At 49.8% G+C, this 12,126-nt stretch overlaps 1 protein-coding gene across 1 annotated transcript in view; it reads left to right on the forward strand.

The window, feature by feature from the left end:
* The first annotated feature begins 269 nt into the window (after positions 1 to 269).
* L1CAM (L1 cell adhesion molecule) overlaps positions 270 to 12,126 on the forward strand; it is a 101,100-nt gene continuing 89,243 nt past the window's right edge. Inside the window, exons 1-2 of the mRNA XM_060252547.1 lie at positions 270 to 367; positions 9,366 to 9,565. Coding sequence (XP_060108530.1) covers positions 366 to 367; positions 9,366 to 9,565 — 202 coding nt within the window. The 5' untranslated portion in view covers positions 270 to 365. The remainder of the gene's footprint in view (positions 368 to 9,365; positions 9,566 to 12,126) is intronic.

Raw genomic sequence — 12,126 nt, forward strand, 5'->3', positions numbered from 1 at the left:
AGCCTCCGGCTCACACATTTTTGTCTCGGGAAGGATGGCCCCAGAGCAAACTAGTTTATGCAGCAGCTCGCCACTTTAATGCCCGTAGCTCACAAACTAGAATTTTTGCTGACAAGTCTCCACAGCATGGAGGAAGCATTGGTTGGAAGTGATTTGACGGCACTTGACGTGCACATGGAAGGTCATGATCCGGGGAACCCCAGGTGTGTTGAATCTCCAGTTCCTGCTGCTCACTTTGCTCTGCCTCTTTCTGTCTCGCAGTTTGGAAACCACCCGAATTCACCGAGCAGCCGGACGAGCAGCTTGTGGTGCTTCCCAACGATGACATCGTTCTGAAATGCGAGGCAACCGGGAACCCCCCTGTGATGTGAGTATTGGAAATCCCTCCTTCCCCTGAGCCTCTGGAAGTGCTTTCCCACAGAGTTTTTAAGGCACTGTTTTCCTGGACTGCCGGTAGCGGAGTTGAAATTGGAGGATGAGATTCGCTGAGTGAAGAAGACAGCAGATTTATACCCCACCCTTCTCTCTGAATCAGAGTCTCAGAGACGTTTACAATTTCCTTTATCTTCCTTCCCCCACAACAGACGCCCTGTGAGGTGGGTGGGGCTGAAAGAGCTCTCCCAGAAGTTGCCCTTTCAAGGACAACTTCTACGAGAGCTGTGACTGACCCAAGGCCATTCCAGCAGGTGCAAGTGGAGGAGTGGGGAATCAAACCCGGTTCTCCCAGATGAGAGTCCATGCACTTAACCACTACACCAAACAGGAAAGGAGGGAGGGAGGAGAAGGAGAAGAGAAGAAGAAGAAAATATTGGATTTATATCCCGCCCTTCACTCTGAATCTCAGAGTCTTAGAGTGGCTCACAATCTCCTTTATCTCCTTCCTCAACAACAGACACTCTGTGAGGTAGGTGGGGCTGAGAGAGCTCTCACAGCAGCTGCCCTTTCAAGGACAACCTCTGCGAGAGCTACGGCTGACCCAAGGCCATTCCAGCAGCTGCATGTGGAGGAGTGGGGAATCAACCCAGTTCTCCCAGATGAGAATCCGCCCACTTCACCACTATACCAAACTGGCTCCCCAGGGCCTTACTGTAGTCTTTGGATTAGTTATTCTCCCACTTAGCGTAACCTACCTCACAGGGTCGTTGTGAGGATAAAAGAGGACGGTTTGGGGAGGGACGGTGGCTCAGTGGTAGAGCATCTGCTTGGTAAGCAGAAGGTCCCAGGTTCAGTCCTCAGCATCTCCAACTTATTTATTATTATTATTTATTACATTAAATTTCTATCCCGCCCTCTCCACAAGCGGACTCAGGGTGGCTCACAACATTCATTTCCACAATTAAAATCAATAAAACATCATTACAATTAATTTTTTTTAAAAGCTATTGCATGGTGCTGTATCATTACTATATCGGCGGTTCTGTTTTTCAGACGGTGATCACCGAGTGCTCTAACTGATGTCAGGTGGCAGCTAGCTCTCTCTCAGTTAAATATCGAAGGCCTGTCGAAACAATTCGGTCTTACAGGCCCTGCGGAACGTAGAGAGGTCCCTCAGGGCCCTTATGGCCTCCAGGAGAGCATTCCATAATTCTGGTGCTGCCACCGAGAAGGCCCTGGCTCGTGTCGAACGCAACTTGGCCTCCTTTGGTCCAGGGATGGACAGTAGATTTTTTGTCCCTGAATGCAGTGCTCTCTGGGGAATATATGGGGAAAGGTGGTCCCGCAGATAGGCAGGTCCCTGACCATAAAGGGCTTTAAAGGTCAATTCCAACACCTTGAAATGGATTCGGAACACAATAGGTAGCCAGTGCAGCTCTTTCAGCGCTGGCCAAATGTGCTCCCATCGGGGGAGCCTCATTAACAGCCGCGCCGCAGCATTCTGCACTAGCTGTAGTTTCCGAGTCAGTGTCAAGGGTAGCCCCATGTAGAGAGCACTACAGTGATCTATTCTTGAGGTGACCGTAGCATGGATCACCATTGCTAAGTCGTTGTGCTCCAGGAAAGGAGCCAACTGCCGCACCCGCCGAAGATGAAAAAAGGCGGATCTAAAAGTGGCTGCTACCTGGGCCTCCATTATGAGGGAGAACTCCAGGAGCACGCCCAAGCTCTTGACCTTAGGGGCCGGTATCAGTGGCACCCCGTTAAGAGCCGGCAGATGGACACCTCCTCTTGGACCACCCCGACTCAGGTAGAGAACCTCCGTCTTCGTCGGATTCAGCTTCAGCCGACTCAGCCTGAGCCAAGATGCTACAGCTTGAAGAGCCAGGTCTAGATTTTCCAGGGTACAGTCGGACTGGCCGCCCATCAATAGATAGAGCTGGGTGTCGTCTGCGTATTGGTGACAACCCAGTCCATACCTCCTGACAATCTGGGCAAGGGGGCGCATATAGATGTTAAATAACATCGGGGGACAGAACCGCACCCTGTGGCACACCGCATATAAGTGGGTGCCTTTGGGATGACTCTTCCCCTATCACCACCCTTTGTTCCCGATCTTGGAGAAAGGAGGTCAACCACTGTAAGGTGGACCCTGGAATCCCCACGTCGGCAAGGCGGCTAGGCAGTAGCTGATGATCAACCGTATCAAAAGCGGCTGACAAGTCTAATAACAGCACTGCTGAGCCGCCCCGATCCAGATGTCACATGAGGTCCTCCGTGAGAGCGACCAGAACCGTCTTCATCCCGTGACCTGGTCGAAAGCCGGACTGGAATGGATCCAGTGTGGAAGTGTCCTCCAGGAATCCCTGTAGCTGAATTGCCACCGCCCGCTCTATAAGCTTACCCAAAAAGGGAAGGTTTGATACCAGCCAATAGTTCTCCAAAAGGTCCAGGCAAGTAGGCATGAAAAACCTCAACTTGAGACCCTGGAGAGCTGCTGCCAGTCTGAGTAGACAATGCTGAGTTTGATGGACCGAGGGTCTGATTCAGCATAAGACAGCTTCATATGTTCATATATGTTCAGAGGAGAAGAGAATAAGGCAAACCGCTTTGTGTCCCAACTGGGGAGAAAGATGAGTTATAAATAAAGTGAGAGGCAAGATTTGAACTCACAGCTCTGAGTTTGACTCTAGATGTTGCAGAGTATTGGGATATAGCTGCCCAGCTGCCAGTGGCATAGGCGATGCCTGCAATTAGCTGATACAGGCATCCTAGCGCTCTGCCAATATCCTCTCTTGCCGCACCAGACGAACATCAAATCCTGCAGAAATTCAGATGTCCAGCACGCAAACGAAATAGTCCTACGCTAGAGTCATCATTATTGTGAGATTTAGCCGCTTCATTGAGTAGCGCGGTCTCCCGTCTGCATACATTTGCACAGCGATAAGCGGTACTTCCGAAAGGACGAAAAAGGCTTTGTTTTTAAGCAATGGGTGCCCACGTCGCGTCTGACACCGTCCTGGTGTTAGCATGGTAATGTCGACTCCATTTATTAGTCCTATTAACGGATTAAAACCTTTTTGATGGACTGAAAAGCTCACACAGCAGATTTTTGCAGAAATACAGTGCTCACCGGAGTTATATTAATCTGTTAATCCGCGTGACATTTTTGAACATTCTGGATGTTTTCCTAGGCGGGACTGTGGACGGTTCTCAGAATTGGTTTCAGTCACTGCTTTCTGACACTTACAATGCTGACTATTTCAGATGGAGTGGAGGATTCCTAGACTTGTACGTTCTTTCTCAGGAACTCCTTTATGCTTCTGTATGACCAGGGGCAGACAAGCTAGCTTAATGTAAGAGCCGCATAGAATAAACGCCAGGTGTTTGAGAGCCGCAAGACATGAACAAATATTACGCACACGTCTTTATTAAAAGTCTTAATACTTCCTTTGCACAGAAAGATAAAATACATATGTACGTGCTTTATAACATGACTGTGTTAGAAGACTTTTTTTTTAAGAACAAAAACTAGGAATAACAGTTGCCATAAGGCCAGCATAGGGAAAGGTTAAGGAATTGTTTTTGGTACCAGCGGGAGAAGGAAACATACATGTACCAAATACTTTCTTTGCACGGAAAGATAAAATACATATGTATGCACTTAACAACATGACTGTGCTAGAAGGAGACTTCTTTAAGAACAAAAGCTGGGAATAACAGTTGCCATAAGGCCAGCATAGGGAAAGGTTAGGGAATTGTTTTTTGGTACCAGCGGGAGAAGGAAACATACATGTACCTTATAAATCACTGACCACCTTTTGTATTATTATGCATCTCTCTTTGCCTTTGACACCAAGGTTAGTAACTACAGCTCTTACAAGAGCTATGAAGCTGAGGGGGGACCCAGCGCTGCCCTCTTTAATTCCATCCCTCCTTCCAGTGGCTCCCTTGGCTCTTGCACTCTCTTTCCCCACGCTAGGTCTCCGGGTGACCTCTGTGGTAGATAAGAGCTTGCAAGCCTGCCTGTTTCCCCCCTCCTTCCCCACTTCATACACATCAGAAATAGCTACCTACCTACGGGTCAGCGCTCAGAGGCTAATTGAGGTCCCGATACGAAGCAAACTTAATTGAGAGTAAGCCTGCATGAAGTCCCTCCTCAACCTCTGGGAGCTGCAAAATATGTGCGAAAGAACCGCACGTGGCTCCCGAGCTGCAGTTTGGCCACCCCTGCGCACGATGCTCTGATAACAGTCCCTGACCTTACCCTGACCTCCACGGGTCACTTAACGTGCATTCTTCTCCCCGAACCTTGTGCATTATTTCCCACTCCCTTGCCTCCCGTTTCCATAATCGGATCTGATCCTGCAATCACAGCGGTGGAACTGCTCACCGTGGCGCAGAGCGTTAAAGCTGCAGCTCTGCTCGCGACCCGAGTTCGATCCCCGGCGGAAGCTGGGTTTTCAGGGAGCCGGCTCGAGGTCGACTCAGCCTTCCATCCTTCCGAGGTCGGTCAAAGGAGTCCCCAACTTGCTGGGGGGAAAGGGTAGATGACTGGGGAAGGCCACGGCAAACCACCCCGTAACAAAGTCTGCTGCGAAAACGTTGTGGAAAGCAGCGTCACCCCAGAGTCGGAAACGACTGGTGCTTGCACAGGGGACCTTTCCTTTCCTTTCCTTTCCTTTCCTTTCCTTTCCTTTCCTTTCCTTTCCTTTCCTTTCCTTTCCTTTCCTTTCCTTTCCTTTCCTTTCCTTTCCTTTCCTTTCCTTTCCTTTCCTTTCCTTTCCTTTCCTTTCCTTTCCTTTCCTTTCCTTTCCTCTCCTCTCCTTTCCTTTCCTTTCCTTTCCTTTCCTTTCCTTTCCTTTCCTTTCCTTTCCTGACATCACCATTGTTTTGCTCCAGCAGGGACTCAATTGCATATTAGGCCACACCCCCTGACACCAAGCCAGCTGGGGCTGTGATCTGGTGCATTCCTGCTCAAAAAAAAGCCCTGGTTTTGGGTATAAGCTTGAGTGTGCATGCACATTTCTTCAGGTGCCTAAAGATCAAAGCTTGGATCTAGTGATACCTTTAGAACAAATCAAGTTTCGTTCTGAGTATAAGCTTTTTTCACGTCCACGCCCATTTTCTCAGACACTGACTGGACTCAAACGTCGTTCTGTTGCTTCAAACCAACCCGGCAACCCGTCTGAATCTGTCTTCGGAACGAAAAACCATCCTGCCCTATCAGCACCTAGACCCCGGGGCCTCCTGAATCTTGCCCTCTAAGTCAACCTGAATCTAATATAGCTCCCCCCCAAAACAAACAAACAAACAAACTTGGTTCTAATCCATTTTTCCATAAAATTGCAGTTCTGGGTCACCCTACCCCAGGCCTCTCGCATCCGAATGCAGAATTCAGACGGCCAATTTGGGCTGACACAGGAATGGCCCGTGTCCGGTTTTAAACAGCACGTTCCGATGCGCACATCAGGGTCACACCTCTCTCCCACCCTTGCCTCGTCCTCTGCCATCGCTCTGCCGCTTCAGAAAGCTACCAGGTAGTGAGTAGTAGCAAACCCTTGATGCATTTCCAGGGTGCCTTTCCCTGCCGTCTGAACGGCTGGGAGTGCAAAAGGAACATTACTCATGTGCTTGAGTGGTGTGACGGCTCCTCTGGCGTGCACACAGCTCGTCCCTGTTCTGGCAGTGGGCCACACACTGTCTGGCCGCCCCCGGGGTGCTTTCCACTAAACCAGCTTTCTTCTGCAATGGGAGACTGGCATCCCAAGCTGCCCGTCTGTACCCAGCCCAAGATGATATTTTTGTTCTCTCTCTCTCTCTGTCTCTCTCTCTCTCTCTGTGTCTCTGTCTCCTCTATGTCTCTCTCTTTCTCTCTGTCTCTCTTTCTCTGGCTCACTCTCTTTTCCTCTTTTCCTCTGTCTCTCTCTCTCTGTCTGTCTCTCTCTCTTTCTCTCTGTCTCTCTCTCTCTGTGTCTCTGTCTCCTCTATGTCTCTCTCCTTCTCTCTGTCTCTCTTTCTCTGGCTCACTCTCTTTTCCTCTTTTCCTCTCTCTCTCTGTCTGTCTCTTTCCCTCTGTCTTTCTGTCTCTCTCTCCCTTTCTCTCTGTATCTCTCTCTATCTGTCTCTCTGTCTCTGTCTCTCTCTGTCTCATATGTCTACTACTGCTTATATGGCTATTGTCTTAAGCAGAAGCTTAGAATCATCTTAAAAGACCTAACTCAGCATTACTTCTCTTGCACTTGATCATTGGCCCTATGAATTTTGCCACTGAGAGGGTGACACGATCGATTGTATCCAATGGCAGCCATGACGCTTGGGCTCGCATGCTCAGCGATTCATATTTGTAAGTAAATTAGCCCCCAACTTATTAAATGTAGGGCACTCCTTAATCGTATGTTCAATAGTTTTTGATTTTATCATCGGAGCATCTGCCTGTTCTATTAGACTCTATTACATCAAATTGCCAACATTCGCTGGATTATGGAGCAAGCACGGGAGTATCAGAAAAACGTCTGTTTCTGTTTCATTGACTATGCTAAAGCCTTTGATTGTGTGGATCACAACAAACTGTGGCAAGTCCTTAAAGAGATGGGAGTACCAGACCACCTCATATGTCTCCTGAGAAACCTGTATAAGGGTCAAGAAGCAACTGTCAGAACGGGATATGGAACAACTGATTGGTTTAGAATAAGAAAAGGCGTTCGACAAGGATGTATATTGTCACCCTGCTTATTTAATTTATATACAGAGTACATCATGCGGAATGCTGGCCTGGATGAAGCAGAAGCCTGAATTAAGATTGCCAGGAAAAACATCAACAACCTCAGATATGCAGATGACACCTCTCTAATGGCAGAAAGTGAGGAGGACCTAAAGGACCTCTTGTTGAGGGTGAAAGAGGAGAACACAAAAGTAGACTTGAAATTCAACATCAGAAAAACTAAGATCATGGCATCCGGCCCCATCACTCCTTGACAAATAGAAGGGGGAGACGTGGAAGTAGTGACAGACTTCACATTTCTGGGATCCAAGATCTCTGCAGATGGTGACTGTAGCCATGATATTAAAAGACAGTGTGTGTTTGCAATAAAAAAGGCCAACGCCAAGCTGGGAATTATTAGGAAGGGAATTGAAAACAAATCAGCCAGTATCATAATACCCCTGTATAAATCGATGGTGCGGTCTGGTCGCCGCACCTAAAAAAGGATATAGCATTGGAGAAAGTCCAGAAACGGGCAACTAGAATGATTAAAGGGCTGGAACACTTTCCCTATGAAGAAAGGTTAAAACGCTTGGGACTCTTTAGCTTGGAGAAACGTCGACTGCGGGGTGACATGATAGAGGTTTACAAGATAATGCATGGGATGGAGAAAGTAGAGAAAGAGGTACTTTTCTCCCTTTCTCAAAATACAAGAACTTGTGGGCATTCGATGAAATTGCTGAGCAGCCAGGTTAAAACGGATAAAAGGAAGTACTTCTTCACCCAAAGGGTGATTAACATGTGGAATTCACTGCCACAGGAGGTGGTGGTGGCCACAAGCATGGCCACCTTCAAGAGGGGTTTAGATAAAAATATGGAGCAGAGGTCCATCAGTGGCTATTAGCCACAGTGTGTGTGTGTGTGTGTGTGTATATATAAATTTTTGGGGCTACTGTGTGACACAGAGTGTTGGACTGGATGGGCCGTTGGCCTGATCCAACATGGCTTCTCTTATGTTCTTATGTTCTTAAGACGTTTGCTCCTTGGGAGGACAGCTATGGCGAACCTGGGCAGTATAATAAAAAGTAGAGACATCAGCCTGCCAACAAAAGTCCATACAGTCAAAGTGATGGTATTCCCAGTAGTAATGTATGGCTCTGAGAGCTGGACCATAAGGAAGGCCGAGCATAGAAGAATAGATGCTTTTGAGCTGTGGTGCTGGAGAAGACTCTTGAGAGTCCCTTGGACTGCAAGAAGATCCAATCAGTCAGTCCTCAGGGAAATCAACCCTGGTCCTAAGGATGGTGTGGAATTGTTTTCTGTGGCCCCGGAAGGCAGGATCAGAAGATGGTGATCCTATCACCTCTCAGCTGCCTCCTCTCCAGGCTAAGCATCCCCAGCTCCTTCAACCTTTCTTCAACCCTGCTCTATTATATCTGCTCCGCAAAACAGCTGAGGGAATACATTTTGTCCCTAGTTGTTGCAGCCTCCTAAGGACGGGTAGCAGGTGAGTTCCTTTCTCCTCAGCTCCTTCCTAACATGTGTCGGGGTGAAGCGGCTAGACGTCCTAACGAGGATTTGGGTCCAAATCGCCACTTGGATGTGGAAGCTTTCTGTGTGGCCTAGGGCCGGCCACCCATTCATAGCCTCACCTACCTCGCAAGGGCGTTTGTTGTGAGCAGGGCTTTTTTTTTTTTGTAGCAGGGACTCCTTTGCATATCAGGCCGCACCCCCTGATGCAGCCAATCCTCCCAGAGCTTACAGGGCTCTTCTTACAGGATCTGCTGTAAGTTCCAGGAGGACTGGCTATATCAGGGGGGTGGGGCCTGATATGCAAAGGAGGAATCCCTGCTACAAAAAAAACCCCTGGTGTGACTGGAGATAAGCTATGGCAGCCATTTTGTGGCCGGCTCCACCTCCTTCAGTAGGCAAGGAGGACAAAACCGAGGACTTGAATATATTGAAAATAGATACAATGTTTGCTGAATATTGTGTTTTGTTATTTCCCCATGGTTGTTCTTTGTTATGGGTGGGCAGCCCTACACAGGGGTGGAATCCTAGCAGGAGCTCCTTTGCATATTAGGCCACCCTCCCTGATGTAGCCAGTCCTCCAAGAGCTTACAAGGCTCTATCTTTGTAAGCTCTTGGAGGATTGGCTACATCAGGGGGCGTGGCCTAATACGCAAAGGAGCTCCTGCTAGAATTCCACCCCTGACCCTACATAACTGTGTAATCGTTCCTTCCCCCCTTTTGACTGAATTTTTCTTTTCCTCTCCCGATTTGGCAGGTTCCGGTGGACCAAGGACGGGAAAGAGTTCGACCCCGAGAAGGATGCGGGGGTGACTCAGGAGGACGGTTCGGGGTCTGTGGTGATCACGACAACAAGCAACGGGAATGCGGTGACTAAGTACCAGGGCATCTATCGGTGTTACGCCAGCAACCCCCTGGGCACCGCCATGAGCACGGAGAGCCGCATCGTGGCTGAGAGTGAGTGCTCCCTGCCCCGCTGTTCTCTCGAGGCTCTTCAGTTTCGGTTGTCAAGTCCAGTCGGGAAATTCCTGGAGATTTGGGGGTGGAGCTTGGGGAGGGTGGAGCTTGGAGGGGAAGGAGCGAGAAGGCTACAGAATTCAGCCCCAAGGCAGCTTGCTGCTTCCAGAATCTGGTCTACTCAGACAGGCAGTGGCTCTCCAGGGTATCCTCTTGCCTGGTCCTTTTAAGTGGAGATGCCGGGGATTGAACCTGGGACCTTCTGCATACAGAGCAGAAGCTCTGTCACTGAGCCAGGGTTTCAAGTCAAGGCCTTATCACCTCCTGCCTGGTCCTTTTAAGTGGAGATGCCGCGGATTGAACCTGGGACCTTCTGCATGCCAAGCAGGTGCTCTACCACTGATCCAGCGTCTAAGGTCAAGGTCTTTCCCATCACCTCCTGCCTGATCTTCTTAATGGGAGATGCTGGGGATTGAACCTGGGACCTTCTGCATGCCAAGAAGAAGCTCTGCCACTGAGCCAGGGTCCCAGACTGAGGTTTTTCCCATCACCTCCTGCCTGGTCCTTTTAACTGGAGATGCCAGGGATTGAACCTGGGACCTTCTGCCTGCCAAGCAGAGGTTCTGCTGCTGAGCCAGGGTCTCAGGTCAAGGTCTTTCCCATCACCTCCTGCCTGGTCCTTTTAACTGGAGATGCCAGGAATTGAACCTGGGACCCTCTGCATGCTGAGCAGAGGCTCTGCCACTGAGCCAGGGTCTCAGGTCAAGGTCTTATCACCTCCTGCCTGATCTTTTTAATGGGAGATGCTGGGGATTGAACCTGGGACCTTCTGCATGGCAACCAGAGGCTCTTCCACTGAGCTGCAGCCGCTCTCCATTTGGAGGAGCCATTTTCTCCGTGGGAACTGATCTATATATCGTAATTCCAGGGCAATTCTTGCCCATTCCTTTCTATAAAGACACACAGAGAGCTCCTTATTCCAAGCTGGGGCTGCCAACTTTCCCTTGGGAAACTCCTGGATATTTGAGTCTCCTCCTTTCCCCAGGCTCCGCCCCCAAATCTCAAGGGAGTCTGCTCATGTGAGGAGGATAAAGTAGAACATCCTAGAGTCCACCCTTCAAAGTTGCCATTTCCTCCAGGGGAACAGTAGCCACAGCATATTGTTGGAACTCTCTGTCTGGGGCAGTGATGCTCTGTATTCTTGGTGCGTTGGGGGAGGCACAGTGGGAGGGCTTCTAGTGTCCTGGCCCCACTGATGGACCTCCTGATAGCACCTGGGGGTTTTGGCCACTGTGTGACATAGAGTGTTGGGCTGGATGGGCCATTGGCCTGATCCAATATGGCTTCTCTTCTGTTCTTATGTCTGGGGCAGTGATGCTCTGTATTCTTGGTGCTTGGGGGGGGGCACAGTGGAAGGGCTTCTAGTGTGCTGGCCCCACTGATGGACCTCCTGATAGCACCTGGGGGTTTTGGCCACTGTGTGACATAGAGTGTTGGGCTGGATGGGCCATTGGCCTGATCCAACATGGCTTCTCTTATGTTCTTATGTGACACAGAGTGTTGGACTGGAGGGGCCATTGGCCTGATCCAACAAGGCTTCTCTTATGTGACACAGAGTTTTGGACTGGAGGGGCCACTGGCCTGATACAACATGGCTTCTCTGATGTTCCTAACAGATCATGGTTATCTGGAAATCTGTGGTAATTCCAGAAGATCTCCAAGCCCCGCCTGGGGGTTAAGCAGCCCTGTTTTCAAGCCTCTGGATCGCTCCTCTCTGTCTCTCACGCACGCACACACGCCCCACATACAGTCATATTTTATCTTGCCGAGTATGCGCTGATGCTGCTGATTCTCGGCCTTGACTGCTGCACAGCCTTGCATAAGCCCCCCCCCTTCTCTGAGCAATAAATCTCGCCCCTTCTCCTTTAGCAATAAATGTCTTTTTCCTTCCCTTCCCTCTCTCTCTCCCCCCCATCTCTTTTACCTGCCCGGGCTCCCCGGAGTGCATCCGGGCGCCCCTGTTTCCACGGCAATGGTTGCCATGGTTTCGTAGCGTTGGGGGTGATGTAATTGCTAATCTTCTTCAGCCGCACCTCGGCGGGGCCCCTCCCCCCATGCTTTCTCTCCGGCCTCGCCTTCCTCTCTGCTTGCCAGGGATAATTTTTTTTAAAAAGAGGATTGGAGGCATTTGGGGAAGGAGGGAAGGGGCAGCGAGGAGGCGGGAGAGGCGACTCGGTATCGATCCGGGATGCAGGCTGCAAAGAGAAGCGATACTGGCGAGGAATTTAGGGCTGGGCAAGGGCAAGCGTTCCATCATCTGCCAGCAGCATCTCAGTTTCTGTTCCCGAAATGGAGCTTTCTGCTGTCCCCCCCCCCACCTTTCACACCCGCTTTTTTTTTTCTGGCCCTTTTAAATCCCGGGAGAAATGCATTTTGCACTTTATGGCATCTTCTTCTTTCTAATCATGACTGCAGCACACTGGTTAGCGACGCAAGCCCAGCCAGCCGAAGAGCGGCTGCTTTCTCACAGTGCCTTTGTGTGAACTGTCGTCTTCACGGGG

This window comes from Heteronotia binoei, chromosome 13 (genome assembly GCF_032191835.1).
Source record: "Heteronotia binoei isolate CCM8104 ecotype False Entrance Well chromosome 13, APGP_CSIRO_Hbin_v1, whole genome shotgun sequence".
Lineage (NCBI taxonomy): Eukaryota > Metazoa > Chordata > Lepidosauria > Squamata > Gekkonidae > Heteronotia > Heteronotia binoei.